At 45.7% G+C, this 20,329-nt stretch overlaps 1 protein-coding gene and 1 long non-coding RNA gene across 2 annotated transcripts in view; both read right to left on the minus strand.

Annotated features, from left to right (window-relative positions):
* The window catches only part of GPC4 (glypican 4), a 112,722-nt gene extending 92,915 nt beyond the window's left edge, over positions 1-19,807 (minus strand). The window contains exon 1 of the mRNA XM_004481017.5: positions 18,873-19,807. Within this exon, the coding sequence (XP_004481074.1) occupies positions 18,873-19,032 (160 nt within the window). The 5' untranslated portion in view covers positions 19,033-19,807. The remainder of the gene's footprint in view (positions 1-18,872) is intronic.
* Positions 5,798-13,439, minus strand: LOC131277281 (uncharacterized). The gene is made up of 4 exons (XR_009184460.2): positions 11,779-13,439; positions 8,651-8,730; positions 7,686-7,830; positions 5,798-6,158 (listed from the first exon to the last, which is right to left on the minus strand). It is a non-coding gene; the product is annotated as an uncharacterized lncRNA (long non-coding RNA).
* Positions 19,808-20,329: the final 522 nt, after the last annotated feature.

Consider the following 20,329-nt stretch of genomic DNA (forward strand, 5'->3'; position numbering starts at 1 on the left):
TATCTTAGTGATAATCCAGCTCAACACCCTCATTTTATGAACACCAGGAACAAGGCCCTGTGTTAAGGACGACTTGTTGAACACCCATCACCCAGCTAGCTAGTCAGTGGCAGGGCAGGGACTAGGTACCAGGCTTCTGGACTCCCAGCCCAAGGCTCCTGATCCTTCTCCTGCCTGGCAGTGGTGTTTATATGCTTATTATGTTATAGTGATAGTGTGTGTCCACTTAGAGAACAGAAAGGAAAAATGAGCCTAGTGTCTAATGTAAAGAAAGGAGCTTAGACCTTCAGAAAAGGTCAGTAAAGGTCAGTAAAAGCTAGAAACCCCTCCCTAAACAAGGTTACTGTTGCTGTTATCTGCCTTCACTTTTAAGACCCAGGCGGCCTTCCCAATATCAAGGCTCTACAAGTTACAGTGAATTCCTAAAACACCAGGCAACAAACATCCCCTCCTGAGAGAAAGCTTTCTCTGCCTCAGCAGATGGCCCTCTTTCCAAGCAGTCTTTGTACTAACAGAATTCAAGCACAAAAAGGCAATGTGGGCTGCTTTCTGCTTGCTGCTTCCACCCTTACCGATCACTCCCTTTCCTCCCAAGAGGCCACTTGTAAGCCAGGACTGGGAGAGAACAAGAAGAGGGGTCTGGAAAAGAATTGTCTGGATCCCAAATCCTATTAGTTTTGTATTGTCGGAGTTTCAGTTGTTTGTACTGGCTAATTCTTTATATTGGTTTGAACCTTACATCTTGCTCTTAATTATTAACAGGTTTTAATCTGTTAAGTGTACTGTAGTCAACAATACTAAAAAAAATGCTTCATGGACACAGAGAGGGCATGGGACTCAGAAAATAAAACATTTTCCTGCCTTTCTAGAAACTGTCTGGAATACTATTGTATAAAACTGAGTTTGGCACATCAAGCAAGACATGGCAGAAAGCTCAAAGTAGAGGACAGCTGAAATCATGAAGGGGCAGGGTGGAGGGAAGATTCTACAGGAGAGAAGACTCAGAGGAATAGAAACATAGGTCTAATTCCTATGGCATCATAAAGACCCAGGAATCCTAGAAATGACAAATCTAGGGAAGCTACCAACAACCAAAATTTAAAAAGAGGTGAGGCATTATTTCAGTTACAGTTAAAGAGAAGCACTAGCTTATACAGTAAATAGTCAACTGTCGATTTGCCATCCCTAGAGAGGCTGTAAAGTAAAGAAAGCACAGCTAAGGCCAAGCCAGAGCTCCTGGGAGGTATCCCTGAACACCAGGGTCCCTGGAACTTGTCAGATGCCAGGCCAGCATGGACTCTGAGGCTGATCCATTGAGACAGCTCCTACTGATAAGGACACCTTGCTTTTGAATGATTCATCACTCTCGTTCATTCTAGGAAATTAATCTACACAGTCACATTTACTCCATCCTAGTTCTGTTCCCATGGGGGGTGCCCCAGCCTGAAAGCGGAGGATCCAGAAATGGTCCTCCAGAAGGTACAGCTGTTTTCCAACTGCAGGCCTTGGTGGCAAAATCCTCTTTCAAGGCCCCACTGAGGAAAAGGAAAGCCATTTGTCAGATGGCCCCCCAAACAAGCAAAACCTCTTTCCTCTTCCTCTACTTAAATGCCCCTCCCTCCTTTTACCCCGCCCTTTAAGCACCTCTTTCACCAGCCACCTGTCAAAATAAACCAAGTGACGGATCTTTCAAAAACTGACACTGGAAAGAAGCCACTGGATGATTTCTCTCCAGGACCTGCTGAAAGATAAAAGATGAAGCAAACAATCTAAAGGGCAAGTTTGTACCCTCACGATCACAAAGCTGAAAGCAGACAAACCGTGGAAGCCAATGACACAGGAAACGCCCTTTGACCAGAGACAGACATTAGGCAGAGCAGAGCTATTTTCAATAAAGAATAAGAAGCTGAATTAAGTCATTTCACAACTAATAGTCATAAAATCATTTCATTGTGAAAAAAATAAAAGTGGGAGAGGAAAGAGAATGGAGGGTTACTACGAGCGCTTCCTTTTAGAAGCAATGACAGTGCTTTCTAGGAAGTTCTTCCTGTTCCGATGACAAATGTCTTAAGAAGGGTTTTGTCTGTTTTGGTTTTTTTTTCCATTTTGTTTTTTAAAGTGAGACACATGGACACGTGGGAAACCCTCCTCCAATCAAAGGGTAGAAGAAACACAGAAAATAAAGGCACTGACCCTCAAGCAATTAATTTATTCCCTCCTCCCTGTAGCCAACATTTTAGCTGTTCCTGGGAATCTTGCTGAACTAAGTTTTTAGGAATCAAAGAAGATGCAAGTTTCTGGCAAGAGCTCGGAGAGGGTGTATCTGGGTAATGCTTAAAAAAAAGTGAACTCAGAGTTTACTAACTTTCTGGGTTAAATTTCGTGTTTCCTTCCCTCCCCTTCACACCTGTAACAGAGGAGGCTGTGTGTGCAGCAGTTAGACTAGGCTTTAGGCATGAGGGGGAAGTTTCCTTTTTCAAAACTTTCTGAAAGTTAAAAAGAAAAAAAAAAAAGAAAAAGAAATTCATCATGAAATTTATCCGAAGGCAGCTATTCAACAAAGGTCAGACACATACAAACAAAGATGGTTAACTGCTGTGTTCCAATATACAACACACGCAACAATGGAAAACACCTGAAAGTCCATATGAAGGGGGAAACGTTTGCTTGTATGACATGTAATAGATTATGGTATGTCAATGTATGGGAATATTATGCAGTCAATTCAAAACTCTACAGAACTACAGAAACATTTTATAATTTTGTCATGTTAGAAATAGCAGATAAGGTGGAACCAACCCAAATGTCCATCAACAGATGAATGGATAAATAAAATGTGGCGTAGACATATACAATGGAAGGTGAGTCAGCAATAAAAAAAAAAGAAGTCCAGATACATCCTACTACAAGGATGAACCTTGAAGACATTGCACTAAGTGAAAGAAGCCAGACACAAAAGCAAATATTGTAGGGAAGCGGATTTGGCTCAATGGATAGAGCATCCGCCTACCACATAGGAGGTTCAGGGCTCAAACCCAGGACCTCCTGACCTGTGTGATAAGTTGGCCCACATGCAAGTGCTGATGCGCACAAGGAGTGCCCTGCCACGCAGGGGTGTCCCCTGCGTAGGGGAGCCCCACATGCAAGTAGAGCCACCCAGTGCGGAAAAAAAAAAGTGCAGCCTGCCCAGCAGTGGCGCCGCACACACAGAGTGCTGACGCAGCAAGATGATGCAACAAAGAGAGACACAGATTCTGGGTACCGCTGACAAGAATACAAGCGGACAAAGAAGAACACACAGCAAATGGACACAGAAAGCAGACAACAGGGGGTGGCAGGGAAGGGCAGAGAAGGGGAGAGAAATAAATAAATAATAAATCTTTTTAAAAAATCAAATATTGTATGCTTTCACTTATATGAAAGGTCTGTTATATGAAAGAACTAGGATAGGCAAATTCATAGACAAAAAGCAGAGCAGAGGTTACCAAGGGTTGAGGGGAAGGTGGAATGGGAGTTATTGCTTAATGGGTAAGCAATACCCATCCCAACAGTATGGGATGATGAAAAACTTTTGGATACAGACAGCGGTGATGGTTGTACAACACTGTGAATGTAATCTCACTATACACACTTGAAAATGGTTAAAACGACCAGTTTTATGTTACATATATTAAAAAAATAGTAAATACAGGAAGCAGACTTGGCCCAATGGATAGGACGTCCACCTACTACATGGGAGGACCAAGGTTCAAACCCAAGGAGTGCCGTGCCACGCGGGAGTGTCCCTCGCATAGGGGAGCCCCATGCGCAAGGAGTGCACCCCATAAGTAGAGCTGCCCAGCTCAAAAGAAAGTGCAGCCTGCCCAGGAATGGCGCCGCACACACGGAGAGCTGACACAGCAAGATGACGCAACAAAAAGAAACACAGATTCCCATGCCGCTGACAACAGAAGCGGGCAAAAAGAACACGCAGCAAATGGACACAGAGAACAGACAACTGGGGCGGGGAAAGAAAATAAAATCTTAAAAAAAAAACAGTAAATATATCAAGTAGTATGTTCAGTTTAAACCATGCAAATACATATGCATGTGAATAGGGGTTGAACCATGACATGCAAAGAATATATAAGTTACTCTTATTATATCACCTTTCCAATTGAAAAAAATTTAACCTACCATAAACCATAATCTCTGGAGATCAAATGACACCATGACAACTTTGAATACCAGGTACAAAGTCCTGAGAGCACAGTTAATCAGGGCAGGGAGAATAAAAAGGGCTGAAGAAGCAGAGATGCTGTCTGGACCCCTAAAATTGTTTCACTAAGATCTAAAGTGGCTTCAGCCCACAGGTTCTCACTTATCCCGGTGTGCAACTCCTTCTGGTTTTCTGGCCAATGCAGGTGGCTGTATTTGCTGCTAGCGTGGTGTGTTATTTGCTTATCAGGAGAGCGCTGACTCAGAGACCAAAAGAAATGAACAGATACACGGAAAGGAAGCAGTCACCACGAAAGAAAGGAAGAGACAACACCATGGACCCGAGAACTTGACTGAAATTCTGGAATGGTAGTTCAGGTTTTATGGAAGATCAGTGTAAGAAAGTGCCAAGTTAAATCATGTTGATGACACTGTTATGCTTTTATGTAAGGACCTGCATAATCAATTCTTTCTGGACTTAGCAGCAACAAGAAAATGGCTTGCCTGAATAAACATCAGGTTTCTTTTTAAGGATAAAAGAGCAATGCATAACCAGTTGGGTGTCCTGTTTTGTCTTGGTTACCAGGAAGCCTACTGGTCAAGTGACTACTCATCCACTCTAACACATTAGCCTCATCTTATAAATTCATTAGCCTGCGTTATAAATTCTTTACCCCGCCCCCATGTATCTTTTTACTTCCTGTTTACCTTAAATGAGTTAATCTACATAATACCTTCAAAACTTCCCTAGTGAGTGTTCTATAAATGTTAGCTCTTACTAAAATACTCACTAAAAACAACTATTATATTTTATGAATATTACTGAATATGTATTAAACAGTTTTAAACAGGTAAGATTTCTATTATAAATTAAAATACCCTTGGGAAAAAATTGACATGATTTTTAAAAAGTTTCAGGCCCTGCCAGATTCTAAAAAATCAGGAGACATATGGCTAAAGAATCAGTCACCAGTTCCTTTGAAAACTGCACTGCCACCACCAACAGAGCAGGTGCCCATGATCTTTGAGGGACCAATAGATTTCCACTAGCAAAACAATTAGAAGGCTGATGAAATCATGTTAGTCTTTTTTTTAAATGGAAAAAAATTTATCAATATTGACTGATTAAAAAAAAACAAATATTAGGAAAGGAAGGAACAAAGAAATATGAGATGAGAAAGGCCTGGTCAAGGTTACAGTAAATTGTTTGAAAAGGAACATGAACATAAAAGTCAACTGCCTCAGCGAACAGAATTCAATACAACTAAGAAACACACTTGAGTTATGCGGTGTTTGAAGACAATTTCCAACCCTTTCTGTTTACCTAGCATAAAACGCCCTGCAATTCTTTCTTAATTAAATTAATGATTAAAATGTCCCTTCATTTCAAAAGGTGACTATTACTGTTAAGCAGTATGGGAAAGGGGTTCTTTTTGGCATAATGAAAATGTTCTAAAATTGATTATGGTGGTAAGTGCACAACTCTGTGATTATACTAAAAAGCCACTGACTGTATACTTTGGATGAACTGTATAGTATATGAATACATCTCAATAAAACTGCTTTCTTAAAAAAACGTGACTATCACGACTGAAATACTTTTTTTTTTAAGATTTATTTTATTTATCCCTCTCCCCTTTCCCCCTGTTGTCTGCTGTGTCCATTTGCTGTGTGTTCTTCTGTGACCGCTTGCATTATCCTGCAGCACTGGGAAACTGCGTCTCTTTTTCTGTTGTGTTATCTTGCTGCATCAGCTCTCCATATGTGCGGCGCCACTCCTGGGCAGTCTGCTCCTTTTTCATGTGGGGCGGCTCTCCTTGAGGGGAACGCTCCTTGCGCGTGGGGGACCCCTATGTAGGGACGCCCCTGCATGGCACAGCACTCCTTGCACACGGCAGCAGCACTGCGTGTGGGCCAGCTTACCACATAGGTCAGGAGGGCCTGGGGATTGAATGCTGGACCTTCAATATGGTAGACAGACACTCTATCAGTGGAGCCATATCTGCTTCCCCCAAAATACTTTAGGTAAAATTAAATGGCCCCTTGGAAACTGTCTGCAGTTAGGGTTACATTTTCCTCAACACAAGCATATACTAAATATACAATGCTATATAACAATGCACAGTATGCCAAAGCTCATGTAGTAACTGCTGAAAACGGTGAAAAATTCCTGTATAACCAATTTCTGTTAAGAAACTCTTAATATTTGAGGTAATTTACAGTTGGCAAAAAGTAAGTTTTAAATCTACATATTTTAACTAACAGCCCAGGAAGCCACAAGACATTGGCATGACATTCAGGCATGGAGCACAGATTTAGAAGACACTTCTGAAATTTCAAACTGTGCCAAATTCAATCAATTCCCTTCAATCTTAGTGATCAGTTTGCATTCCTCTCCCATGAAAAACACTACCCAATTTTGGGGGGGGGGGGTTGTTTTTCTTTCAACAGCATATGAGGATTTAACAGCTGTTGGGACTTCAAGAAGGAAAACAAATATCCTGCCCTGACAGCAGAGCTGCCATTCACATCTCATGTTAACATGGTCAGCTATAGAAATGCCTTTTAGAAATTGGACTCATTGGAGAGAATATGGGTTAAATTATATATTTTTAAAGAAATGCAGACTTATCACTTTCAAACACAAAGTGGCCCTGGTACATATTGGCAACTAAAGCTACTGAGTGACTTACTTTAATAAATAGATTTTTTAAAATTAACACAATGGTTTCAATTAAAATGGTTGTTCCTTGGAAATAGTCTCTTCCCTTACATAGGTGTTAAACACCTCCTAATATCTTTACACCATTCATTTGCTTAGAAATTCCTTTTATTACAGACCCAGAAGAGATAATCAACAAGCTCAGTCCCAGCTTCCATTATCCCAGAATCTGAATGCATTTTACTTCCTTCTTGAGCTTAGAAGCAATCAAGGCTCAAAGTTTCAAGAAAAATACGAAGTGATTCCTGGTGAAAATGATTCAAGTTGTATCTGAGAATCATTTTAAAAATAAAAGCAGGGATAATGAACCACTTCTCCCTAAACTTAAAAGCTGTATCTAGATAGCTTAGACTTTGTTTGCCCTATTATGAACTCATGCATCTTAACCCACACCTTAAGTGCTTTATAGTATATGGACCAATTGAACAATTAGGCATTAAGAAACAAAACACAGTACTTCCATTCTTAAGTGGGCAGTTCATCCTAATAATAATTGCAAGCCTACAGTTTTAAAAGAGGGCATAGTACCACTGCAGTTTTCTTTGTATTTAAGCAAGACTTGGCCCTTGAAAACAAGCATGTGCACCCAATTTGCTACAATGTAGTCAGTTCACTGCTTTAAAAAGAGAACATGGGGCTTTCACCCTTTGTCCTTGCAATGGAGTCTGCCCTTGGAAACAGGAGGGGTCTGGGTCTGGATTAGAAGATGGCTAAAGGCACGTGCTTGTAACCAGGAAACGCTGGGATCCCTAGACTATTCACATACCTCTAGGTCAAAATGCCAGGCATGTGACATGGTGTCAGGACATACTTTAGCCTCGGAGTTCCTCATCAGGGCTTTGAATTTCTGAACAAACTGCCAAAGACTAGGGCCCTGTTTCATCCGCGTTGAAATTCTGAGACCATCTTTCCTGAAAAGGGTGAAAAACCCTGTTCTCAGAGCTGCAATGAATGGCAGGGAATGTTCTTTCCTGACCTGAAAACTGTCCGCTCCAGCTGTGTTTACTCATGCTCCCATCTTCCTGGTCATGTGTTCCCCATGGCCAGGGTCCTCCTGTCCTCCTCCTGGCAGTCATGGGACCCTCAGTCCCTGCACCACCCATGGTCGACATTAATAAAGACTTGGAGAGGAGAACTACATGCTAGTCATAATTTGTGGGATCAGAGTTCAACTCAACAATCCAGGCGAGGCATGAAAGGCTTTGTTTTGAGCCACTACCTGGTCAGGTAACCAGTATTTCTGAAGTCTCCATGGGAAGGAGAGTGGGTGTGGACCTTTCACAAATATCTGGCTCATAAGACTATGGTGGTTCCTCTGCAGACCACCTCACGGACCAAAAACAGTGCAAATTGATACAAGTGTTCAACTTGGCCTTGTCTGGTGCCCTAAAATGATGGCCAAGGTATGCCAGCAGAGAAAGTGTTCCATGTAAGCCTCACCAAGTTAGGCCCATCTCCTCAGCACTGCATTATCTAGTACTCCGGAACCCACTTCCAGAAACATTGTGGCCATTCAAGAAGCTGGTCGTGGGGGGGTGGGGGTGGGGCTTGTGAGTATATAAAAAAGCACTACTCCACAAAAATAAGAACCCCATGATGCTGAATGGCAAGTGTAAATGTCCAAGGAAGTCCACTTTGCCCTGATTGCCATCCCCCACCTCATACCCAAGGCCAAGGGATTCTTTCTTGGAAGCAGGTATCAACAGCTAAAATTCTGATTTGTAGAATTACCGAATCAATCTGTTTCACCACTTAGGCCAGAGGTTCTTCATCAGGGGTGCATGGACCAAAGATTTCAGGGGCTCTGTGAGCTTGAATTGGAAAAAAAAAATCAACATATTATCTTTTTCTCTGACCTAACTGAAATCTAGCATTTCCTTCACTTATGAACGTGCACAATAAATAAGTTACAGTAGTATTCATTTCACCTGACTGGAAAAGGGGCCCATGGAATGAAAAAGATTAAGAACCCCTGATTTAGACTGCAGGATCCATGGGTGTGAGGCCTGGCCTGATTCCCCAGCTATGGGCAACTGGGATAACCCAGACAAGAGGTGATGGGGGTGGGGGTCCAGGACGGTAGGTGCTGAGGTGGTAAGAAGTGGCCAGATTCTGGATATATCTTGAAAGCAGAGCCAGAGGTAGAGCTTATGAAAGAAACTATCCTATCCAGTTACCTAAAACTTTGTTCAAATCGCTGAGAAAACTGATGCAGGCCCTTATTTTTAACACTCAATATTTTTTCATTTGCCCAAGTGAGGAATAAAAAAAACATCTTCCAAGATGGCCACACTGCTTAATGATCAACTGACCTCCCACCAGTGGTGCCTCTCCAGAGAACATCCAGGCCCACAGAACCTGAAGGGGGAACTACATTAGTTCCAAACTAGGGGTAAACAACAAGGCAGACGATTAACCAACCGGCCAGCTGGGGACATTTAGTTCAAATTCAATTTAAAATGAACCCACTGCACTCCTTCCCTTAAAATTTTTTTTTTTTGCCTCAGAAACACAAAGAACCATTCCTCATTATAGCCTCCAACATTCTGGTCAAGGAGAGATTTTTAAGGACTGGTGAGAAGTTGTCTTGTTGTGTTTTGGAAATCCTAGCATGGGGAAATATTCTATAATTAAGGCAATTTTAACAATAGAAGATAATAATTTGATGATAAATTGTAAGGAATGTAATGACTGCTTATTCTGGCACCAAAGAGACAGGACTTTCTGTGAAGTGACTGCCAAGAAAAATGATACTCCCACTCAGACTGGACCATTGCAAGCACATGCTTTACACTGCAGTTTGCAAGGACACGGCACTTTGTTTTCATCTCTCACTAAACACCAGGCTGAAAACTCAATGGAGACAAACGTGTGGCAGAAGAGAAACAAAAACTGAAGGAAAAACTTTTACGTGGTCTAATGCTGGCTTAATGCTGGCTGGGATGCCAACTTCAAGGGCTTTGGTGAAACCTCTGCAGTCCCAAAGAACCACTTCCAGTCTGCTCCTGTAGACAGATGCCCCACATGTAAGAAAGAAGCCTGGTTTTAAGAGGTGCTCAAAAGCCAAGCTGACAAAGGGTGAAAAGAAAGGACTAGCAAGAAAAGAATGGCTGGGATGAAGCAGAGACAGGTGACCTTGAGCTACACCAGAAAAAGACAGCAATCCTGTCAGGGGCTGACCTGAGCTTCCTGGAGAAAACGACTGGAGGTGAAGGTGAACTCTTGGGTAAGAAAGATTGCAGCAATTAACAAGGGCCAAGGTAGCATCCTAAAAGTACCTGTGCAAGCAGAGCTGAGGCTAGTTCCTGCTGGTCTGAAACAACCAAAGTAAGCAGCAGGAACCATTTGTCTACCAGGATTAAAACAAATCACATGCAGTTCTGAGCTCCCACCTCCAAGCAAGCCAAGACGTTTTTAACATTCTAGGTTTAAAATAAAGAAAGAAAACAAAGATTCTGTCCTTTCTTACTCAAGTGTCCACCAGAACTGGGTGTATTAGCAAGTTGAAAGATAAATGAAATAGCTTAAAATAAATTAAAAAGGAATGAGTTGGAATATTCATTCCCAGGATAAATACAAAAGTCAAAATCATGCTTGAGCTTTTTTTTTTTAAGAGCCACAAACATTTCTCCTGTGCCTGCCATGTGCCACGCAGTGTGATAGGAAATAGGGATACGTGGTCTCTTAGATCAGACCTAAGTAGGGTCAAATCACTACATGGTCAGCATCGAAGCCCATCAAATGTGTCCACATTCTTAATAATAGCACTCCTATCCTCAACTCCTAGTGTTCCTTTTCTTATGATTATACATTTACTTAGTTTGGTGAATGATTAAAAGGGAAACCAATATTCAAATATTTGAACCTGTTGCCCGTAACTAGGAACCAGCTCTTTTGCTGGTCAGAATGTCCGTTACCCAACTAACCTTTACATCAGAATATACCCCAAACAAGTTAATTAGTTAATAACTGCCCTGAAACATACTTGTGCCCTCAAGGTTACAGAGTGCCTCTGAGTATTTGCCCCACCTACAGTCTCAAAATGCCAGGAACAGCAGGTTTCTGGGTCTACTGTTCAACTCCTGGCTTCCCTCTACCCTGTGTCACACTGTCATCATTTCTCCCAGATGTCAAGTTTGATCTGCCACTAAAAGTATCCCTTCTTGCCCCACCTCCCACCCCACAACCAGTGTCCCGTGCTAATTGCCAGTGGAAACCCTATCAATCTCATTTGAGTGTAAGCTCCTCAAAAGTGCAATTCCCGTTCTAAACCTCTTTGCATCTCCAGCAACTAGCCTAGTCCTCCGGATAGAGGACCTATTCGATCAATGACTAGTGCCAATAAATTTCTGAGGGCCTTTTCTCCAAGGAGAGTGCATGGGCTTTATGACAGCTGTTTCCATCATTTAGCTGTTCTGCTTACTTCCACATTCCCAGCTGTGTTCTTGATAGAGGGTCCGGCCAGAAGCCTAGGGATTTACTGTACTTCTATTTCTTGATAAGATACTTGAAGAGAATAAGCACATGGCAAACAGGACATTAAAGTAAGGGATCAAGAGATTTTTTTAAATTTTATTTTACCAATAAAGAGAAAGGGAAGAAAAAAATCCCAACACACTGACACTTAATCAATACATGGCAGCAAGGCTGGATTCTTTTCTAATTCTCTCCAAATTACTCTCAACGTCCTCTCCTTTTATCTCTCTGCCCTGAGCAAAGCACCACTGGTTATGGCTTCTACAAGCATCTTGATTTAAGAAAACATTTTCCCAAGGTTAACAATCCTTCCTCTTTAATACAATTTACACAAAATTAAAAGAAGAAGCGGCTGTGGTTCAACCAGTTGGGCACCCACCTACCACATGGGAGGGTCCTGGGTTCAGGTCCCAGTGCCTCCTAAAGACGAGGAGCAGGTGCCTAAACGAGCAGATGCCACAAGCCAGATGCCGCAGCCTGTGGGGAGTGGATGTGGCTCAGGCTGCTGGGCACTCACTCCCATATGGGAGGTCCTGGGTTCAGTTCCCAATGTTTTCTGGAGAAGGCAAGCAAAACAATGAGCAGACAGAAGAGTGAACCATCTGGGGAAGGGGGGAGATAAATAAATTTAAAAACTAAAAAAACTCTTATCTGAGACAATACTCTGGGGTAAACTTCACTGGAACATTTAGAATGGAGTCGCTCAGTGATAAGAAGAGATGAAAAGCTCCCCAGGTGGTTCCAGTGTGTAGCAACAGATTCAAAACCACTGATATGGCCCAGCATTATAACACTCCCAGCCCCATTTTTCAGGTGAGGAAACTGAGGCCTGAAGAGCCTCACCAAAGGTATCAGATAACTAATTTGTCCCTGAGCTAAGCTAGAATTGCTCTTTCCAAGAAAACTTGTCCCTTCCACGTAAACTACTCTATCTAGGAAAGTGGGCTTTTCTCTTTCTCAATTATTTTTCTGTACTTAATAAACCAACTTTCCCATCTATCCAAAGTAAATCCATTTTCTAAACATTCTTTGCCTTGGAATCCCACTGCGTAATTTCTGAAAACCTAAATTACATATGTCTATTTCCCTGTATCCACATGCCTCTTTTCTCCCAAGGAATTCTGGGAGAGTAATCTGGCATGGTTCCCCCTTAAAGAAGTCATATTGCTTTTCCTGTGGTAGGTTGGCTTCAGCCTACCTTTTTCTCATTATCCTCACATGGGCCTTCTTTCAAATCCCTTGCAAGGGTCACCTCCAATTCTACTTAATTTCTAGTTTGTACCTGCCCTGCCATATACCGTGGACTTTTCTCCTCTGGCTTAAACTCTTTCCATTTTGTGAAAGATGCCTTTTTCCCTGAAGGAGTCTCTTTTACTCTACCAGTTAGTCATGCCGGGTTCTTTTTTCTTCCCCCAAGCAGCTGGTCTTTTTGATGTCTGGCACACATTTATCTGGGCTTCCAATAAGATGTTTTTACATAGTTTCCAGGCTTCCTGGAGGTTATTGACTTTTTTAACGCTTCCATTCAATTTTTTCCTAATTTCTAACATTTGTTAGAGTTTCTTTTTCAAAAGTTGAGTACCTGGCTGATGGATTGCTTTGATTTCTCTCGCCCACCAGATTGCCGAATTAAATGCATCAGAACTTAAATATAATATTTCAAATTACCTCCAGGATGGAATCACTTCATGAATTTTCTGTACTTTCATGTTCTCTCTATAGTAAGCAACAGATGGTTAACCAAGTAGAATTGAAAACGCTAGTTCTTACCTGTTGTACTTCAGTATGTCGGCTTATATAAAGTACTCTGATTTTCTTAAACATGTGTTCTTCTGCTTTGAAAGATAATAAACCTAAGATTTGTTTTTTAGAAGGTAAATGGTGTGCAATGAACAAGCTCTATATTTTGAATTGAATATGTGAATTATTCCTCTAAACTTGCTCTAAATTGCTTAACCACAACAGTCTCATTTGTTTGTTCCTTAAAGGGGTACCTTTAAAACCAGGAAGAAAAAATGAATTCTGAATCTTTCAGGATAATTCTTATAACACTTGGTTATTAAGTGCTAAAGACAAGTACTTCCCCAAAAGAATAAAAACACTCTCCATGCTATATAACATATCATGGAGAGTTACTCTAAATTTATTTCCCTTCAAAGTATTTAGATCCAGAAGATCATCAGACCGTGGGATGACAATCCATCGTCAAGGCAGTATAATCCCATTATAGCACTGGTGTCCTGACAGAGTACGACAGAATTGCCTGTCACCCGCCCACTTGTATAACAAATACTGCATTGAGCTACTGCACTTGGTGCTCTTGGGCACATAAAACACCAGGAGCTGCCATCCCTGCCCTCCGGGTGTTTACAGTTATGGACAAACCTGTGTCCACACACAAATGTAATACACAAGGCAGTGATGTGCTGAAGGCCATGCATTTGGTTCAAACAAGGAAGTAAGAGGAAGAGGGCACAGACCTTGAAAAGAGTGAGTGACTCCATGAAAGGACCATTTGGGATACTTATGAGCCCTGGAAGGTCAAAGCAGAGGAAAGACCGACTCCATTCAAAGCCAGCAGTGCTATAAGGCAATTAACGCTGGCAATGTTCAGGATGTGTTGAGAGGGTAACAAACAAGAGGGAGGTAGACCAGTTTAGAAGCGATTCACTACAGCCTCCTTACAGATCCCCCTGCCTCTTATCTCTCCCCTCACCAACCCCTATATTGCAGTGCCATAGTTATCTTCTGCAAACAGCTTAACTCATGGCACACCCCTCCTTAGAAACCCTTATTGGCTCCCCCTGGCCCAGGACATACCATTAATATTCCTGCCACAGCTAACACTGTATTGTCGATGTCTGGGTATAGCACTGTCTGCAAAGAGCTTGCTTGGATCCCCTGCATGACAATTGTGCTGTTATAAGTCTTTTACCAGTCCAAGGCCCTCTTGTTCTAAAACTATCCCTCTTTGGGAACAGAGAAGGTACTTTCTTGCCTTCCTGTCTGTATAACATAGTATAGAGGTTAAAGACTAGAGTCTGGGCCAGGTAAGACCTGTGTTGTTCCAATCCCACCTCTGCCAGTCACCAGCTTTGAGAATATATTTCTTAATCCCTTTGAATCTGTCAAATGAGGATGACGGTGACAGTAATAATTCTGACCTCACCTGGGTGCCATGGGCTTTGAGACAATCACATAAAGTCCTCTGGCCAGGCCCAGAGAAAGCATTCAAGAGCAACAGCCTCTCACCATGAGGTCAAAATGCATCTTTTGTGAACTGCAGTACTAAAACAGATGATGTTATTGGGATGCCAGAGCAACTAACTTATTTCCAGCAGTCTTAGATGAAGACTGATGTTTCCCTTGTAGAGACAACAAACCTCCTTTTCCATTCCTTAGGCTAGTCTCCAGTTAATCCTAAAATTGAGTGTGATTCCATGTGAATCAAATAAAAAAGGAAAATATTACTTCTACTGAGTCAAACATTTTATGTTTGGGTGCTCTAACTAGAGATGGAGCTGAGTAAGCCAGAACACTTTTACTAAGGTCTTCTTTGAACATGTCCGGGAGATGGTTCCTGTACACTTGGGGTAATTTCTATGGCAACAGATCCTGTGGCTCAATTAAGCCTTCTCCTCTCAAGTAAAATACAGCAAGCCAAACTGTTGGATTCCAACAGAACAGTTCACAAGTGCATTCCAAAATCCAACCCTACTATGTAAGGTGGGGAAGGGGGAATACAAATCTTTTAGACATTTCCTTTGTGTCTTTCATGCAATAATCAACTCAGTATCAGAATGGAAAGTAACGCTACCTCTCCCAAACAAATGTGCACTTTTTTCCCCCAGGCAATCCTAACATAGCTCATCTGATTCCCAGAATCCCTTGAGGTATAAGGTGTATGTTCCCCCATGCTCACAGACGCATGGTCATGAACATAAATGGGAGCAGGAAACTAAAACCCCAGAAACACAACTAGTGACACAAAATCCTCCTGGGCATCATTCAGAGTCACTGTGAAGGGGACCTCTGGCAAGCTCAGAAAAGCTTCTAACCTGACTCATCACTCTTAAAGTCAATTTCAGCAAATATCAGACTTGTCGCCAATTACTGCCAACAATTGCCTATCCTTATCTTCTATCTTTAATGGAGGGAAGTCCAATGAAATGGTTGGGATTTTCAAATTTCTTATTATCAATTTTTTTTTTTTAACTAATGAACTAGGATTACCCAGTTAACATTCCCTTCCCAAATCCTTTCTTCCTTGGAACTCCCCAGGGCACTCCCTTCTCCTCTGTACCGGTCATGTAGTACTTCTCATAGTCAGGGTTGTATTCCAATTATATAAGTGCATGCTTACCTACCTACTACCCTACAGTCCCTGGGTGGCAGGAGCCCTACCTGCCCTCCTTCCTACCTCCATAATGCCAAGCACAGAATACTGCACATACAGACATTCCAAAATGATATGCCCCTTGAAAGCTGGGGGAAAAACTTATCCTTTGTGTTACAGGTCCCTTTTGATCATGGTATCAGGGCTCCCCGTTATCTGAGAAGAACAGGGGTCAAGACGACAGGCAATGCAGGGCCTTGGTCAGAAGCCCTGTCAGCATGATGTCCTCACAGACACCCTTGAAAGGACATCAAATTATCTTAATTATGATTTATGATGACTGAGCCCTTTCAAAACAGTATTCTTAAAGCCTGCTCAAACCTCTGGAAGATAAGTACAAGGTAATCGGGAGAATAAACCTTAAACTTGGGCTAGTCCTGGGGTTCAACGAGCTGGGCACCTAGACATTGTAGCCTTTTTTGCCTGGCAAACAATCCAGCACTAAAATCTATCTACTCCCCCAAAATATATCCATAGTCCCCTCCAAGGAAAAAGTGCCCGGCAGTTCATTCAGACCTCGACTAAAAAGATCACTCCAGTGACTACCTCCCAAAAAATGACTAAAATTATGTGCCTGTAGCTCAGAGAAGATGAGGCTAATGTATGCATGTGGGGAGGCCAGGGCAATGGTAAAGATTACCCCTGTTTCTATACTGGCCATCTAAAGGTATTTACTTGGGTCTGTCTGTGTTGTGACAGTGCCCTAGACTCAAATGAATGCCTCTAACACTCCACATTTTTGAGCCATTCAGTCATGCATTTTTGTTATTGTTGAGAGTGGTGCGAAATTGCACTGCATGAGCTAAAGTCCTTGGTGGTCTTCCAAGGATTCCAGCTAAAAAGGCACTTCCTTTGTTCCTCAGGAGAATGCAGTCCAGTAGGTCATTCAAAAGGGGAAATAAAAGCAGCAGCCCTGGGAGGGAGATGAAGGACAAGACAAAAAGAATAAAATGTTTTGGGTGTGAGCACATTAGCTTCCATTTCCTGCTTCTGGCCACTAATAACTCCCCTATCTTTAGGGAGGGCATTGTAGACATGTATGCAAAAATATTCCTCAGGTGTTTTCTGCGGACAATGACTATCAAAGGGAGGACGTAACACCGTAACGCTGTCGCTGAGCACCGTTCAAGTTTCCTTTTTCCTGAGAGGCTAGTTAAGAAAGATGCCCTGCCACTGCCAGAAACTGTACCCGGCACACTTGGAGAGAATGGGGAGAGCAATTTCACAGCCCACTCCCTGAATGCCTTCAGTCCATCTCAAAGGCACATATTGTTTGCATGTGCAGATGAAAACTTGTCACATTCCCATTAAGTGCCATGCCGCATCTACCCCTTCAAAATATAAGAATGACAAGTGTAACCTTCACGCCAATCATCTCCGCTGGGTCCGGGCCCAAACTGTGCAGGACACAAAGACCCCAGGTCTGACCTGCGCAGCCCCCAAGCTTCGGTGGCTGCTGGTTCACTTCCCTTTTTCTGGCTGGGCGGGAGATGGGAAAGAAAGGGCTTTTCAGGGCTCTACAACCAATAAAATCGCGCCGCTGTGAGAAAATACTTGAGCTCCCAAAAAGACAGGGAGCTCAAGGGCAAGCAGTCTGTAATCAGCAGCGCCGAGTGTTAGAAGCTAACGGCCAAGGTGCTCCGGCTGCCCCAACAATTTCTTGCTTCGACATCTACACAGACACCGGTTGCACTAGGAAAGCACACAGCAACTTCCCTCAATTACCTTTGTAATGTGTATGTAATTGACGGCTGCATTTAATCTCCGAAGTTATTAATAGCCCTTCCAAAAAAATGACCCCCAAGTCTTCGTTAGCCTTTGGGAGGGCCTGGTTGAAATTACAGCGTTTCCTCTGCTGGCTGCCGGCCCCCGACCCACCCCACCCGGGCGACCGGCACCGTGCTCCGCTCACTTCCATGAAAGGTTCGGAATGGAGGCTTGGCCCCCAGGGCTCAAACCGCTCACTCCTCGGCTAGGTGCTGCTGGCCAGCGGCCAGCTCCATGCGTGGTGCTTTCTGAACCCCGGGGCGTTCGGCTCTCTGCTCCGTGAGCGGACCCAGCGTCGCTCGTCCGGCTGCGCGCAACAGTTGGCCTCTGCGAGTGCGTTTCAGACAGCAACAGGGAGGTGACCGGCCCGGCCACCGCCACCGGCCTCACGGGGAGGAACGGGGGTCGCCCTCCGGAAAGCTGCCTCCCCGCCCCCCAGCGCTCCGAGAAGAGCTTTTACAAATACCCTTACGCACCCCACCCCACCCCCACCCCCCAGCGCCTTAATCCGGAGAACTTTTTCACTGGCTAAACCGTCTCCATTTGCATAACCATCTCCAAAACCGAGATTCAGGTTTCCTGTGATAGGTCTGTAATTGAACGTGCAATTAACCCTTACAGGGAGGCGAGAAAAAAAGGGGGAAAAATACCATCCCCATCCAACGCCTTCCGGAAAACAGGAGAGTTCCCAAAAGTCAGGGTTTGGAGGAGAGGGGGTTGGGGGTCGTTTGCTTTTTCTAGGCGATTTCTAAAGCCGCTACAACTACTAAAATTCCTAATCCGTGTCAGTGGTGGAAGCGAGGCGGGGAGAGGGTTCTAAGAGAACATCAATGAAACATCAAGTTCCACCTTTTGCGAACCTCCCCCGTAATCTGGAAAACTCTAGTAGGAGTTCTGCCCCCCCACACTCCCGACCCCCACCCCGCAACCGGCTTCTCCTCATCCACACAACAAAGCGGGGAACCCAGTAAGGAGTTCTACCCGGAAAAGGCGAGGGCGCCGGTGACCCGCACGTTGGAGAGCCGGAGTCCTCCGGGGCTTCCCGGGACCGCAAACACCGCGCAGGAGTGGTAGCAGAGCGCGGGAGTGGCAAGAGGCAAATCGGGGGGCCCCTCCACTCGCAGCGCCCGCCGGGAACGTTCTCAACCGGGGATGGCTCGCTCGCTCTCTCGCCTGCCCCCTTCTCCCTCGCGGCTACCTGCCTCCGGCGCGAGGGGCGGCGGGGCGGGGGGCGTCCGCGGTCCCTTCTCCCCCCCCCTCCGGGTGCCCAGCCCCGCACCCGCCTCCGGGGGAGGGGGGTGGACTCCCACCTACCGTTGATCTCGTGGATGGGGGCATCGTTCTTGTTGAAGCCTTTGGACACGTAGAGACGTCGCACTTCCGAGCAACTTTTCGACTTGAGCTCGGCAGCCAGCAGCGCGGCACTGAGCACCGCAAAGGTGCAGAGGAGCGCGGGCAAGCCGAGCCGTGCCATGGTGCGGGCCGGGAAGGGCACGCTCCCACCTCGGGGTACGGACGCGAAGCGGCGCTACGGGCGCGTGCAGAGGGGCGCGGAGTCCGGGGCTCGCGAGTGGAGCGCGAGAACGAAGGAGTTGCAGTTGGAGGAGGAGCAGGAGGAGACGCGGGGCGAAAAGTGGAGCTGGGCCTCGCGCGTCAGGCAACGGTTCCCGGTGCCAGGGGCCCGGCCGGGGGAGGAGGAGGAGGCGGCGAAGGGGACGGAGGCGACGCGCGGCCCAGGGGCACGGAGACGCGGGCCGGTGACCCCGGGGCTCTGCGGGGCAGGGAGGGCCGGCGAGCGGGCTGGCCGGCGGGGCAGGAGCGCTGGGAAGGACTGGAAGGTGGCAGGCGCCGCGGAGAGTGTGGGCGGCGGCAGGCGTACGCGGCACGCTGCTCCGGCTGCCTGCCGGGCGCTCGGTCCGCGCGCCGGGCTCGGCTCGGCACGGCTGGGCTAGCTCTGCCCTCGGCCGCGCGGCTGTGCCCTCCTCAGCTCGGCCGCCGATGGACTGGCCGGCGTGCGCGGCGACGCTCGGCAAACTTGGCCCGGCGGGCGGCACTCGTGGGGAGGGGGCGGCGGGGGGGGCGGGCGACGGGCGGGAGCACGCTGGGCCGGGCCCGGGAGAAAACCTGGAAGCAGGGATGGATCCGGAGCGGCCAAATCCACTTCCTAGGGGGCCGCACCCTGCGCGCGGCGCTCCTTCGCGAGACACGCCTCGCCGGGCTCCTCCCTCCTCCCCTCCTCCCGGGAGGCTGGGAACCTGCCCGCCGCCGCCCCACCCCCCCCCCCCCGCCCACTCCCGGTAGAGGAAAGGCCACCTTGTCCGGGATGAAGAGCCAAGTCCCGGGGGGAACGGGCGGCCAGATCCTTGTCCTGAAGCCCACATCGAAGCCAGAGGCATTCCGCGCGCGCGTCCACCTGTCCGGCTGCGCGTGGCCCGAAGCCGCGTGGAGCCCTCTTACCGCGATACCTACACACACACACACCAGTGTCGCGCGGCCGCCCCGGGGTCGCTCTTATCGCCCAGCTCCTGAACCTGGCGGGGAAGGCGCCACATTAGCCGCATTGTCTCGCTGCAGGCACCAGGAGGACTTGGGACTCTGAGCTGGCCCTAGAGCCTCACCTGGCCTCCCCAGATGAGGCTTCCTATCAAACGGTGCTCATAGAGCACCGACCAACTTGTCCCGGACAGTGGCAGGCAATCTTCTCCCCTCCTTCCTCTTACCGCCCCCCAATACTTCAACCGACCCCTTTTCCCCTATTCTCACCCCCGCTT

The sequence above is a fragment of the Dasypus novemcinctus genome, chromosome X, assembly GCF_030445035.2.
Source record: "Dasypus novemcinctus isolate mDasNov1 chromosome X, mDasNov1.1.hap2, whole genome shotgun sequence".
Lineage (NCBI taxonomy): Eukaryota > Metazoa > Chordata > Mammalia > Cingulata > Dasypodidae > Dasypus > Dasypus novemcinctus.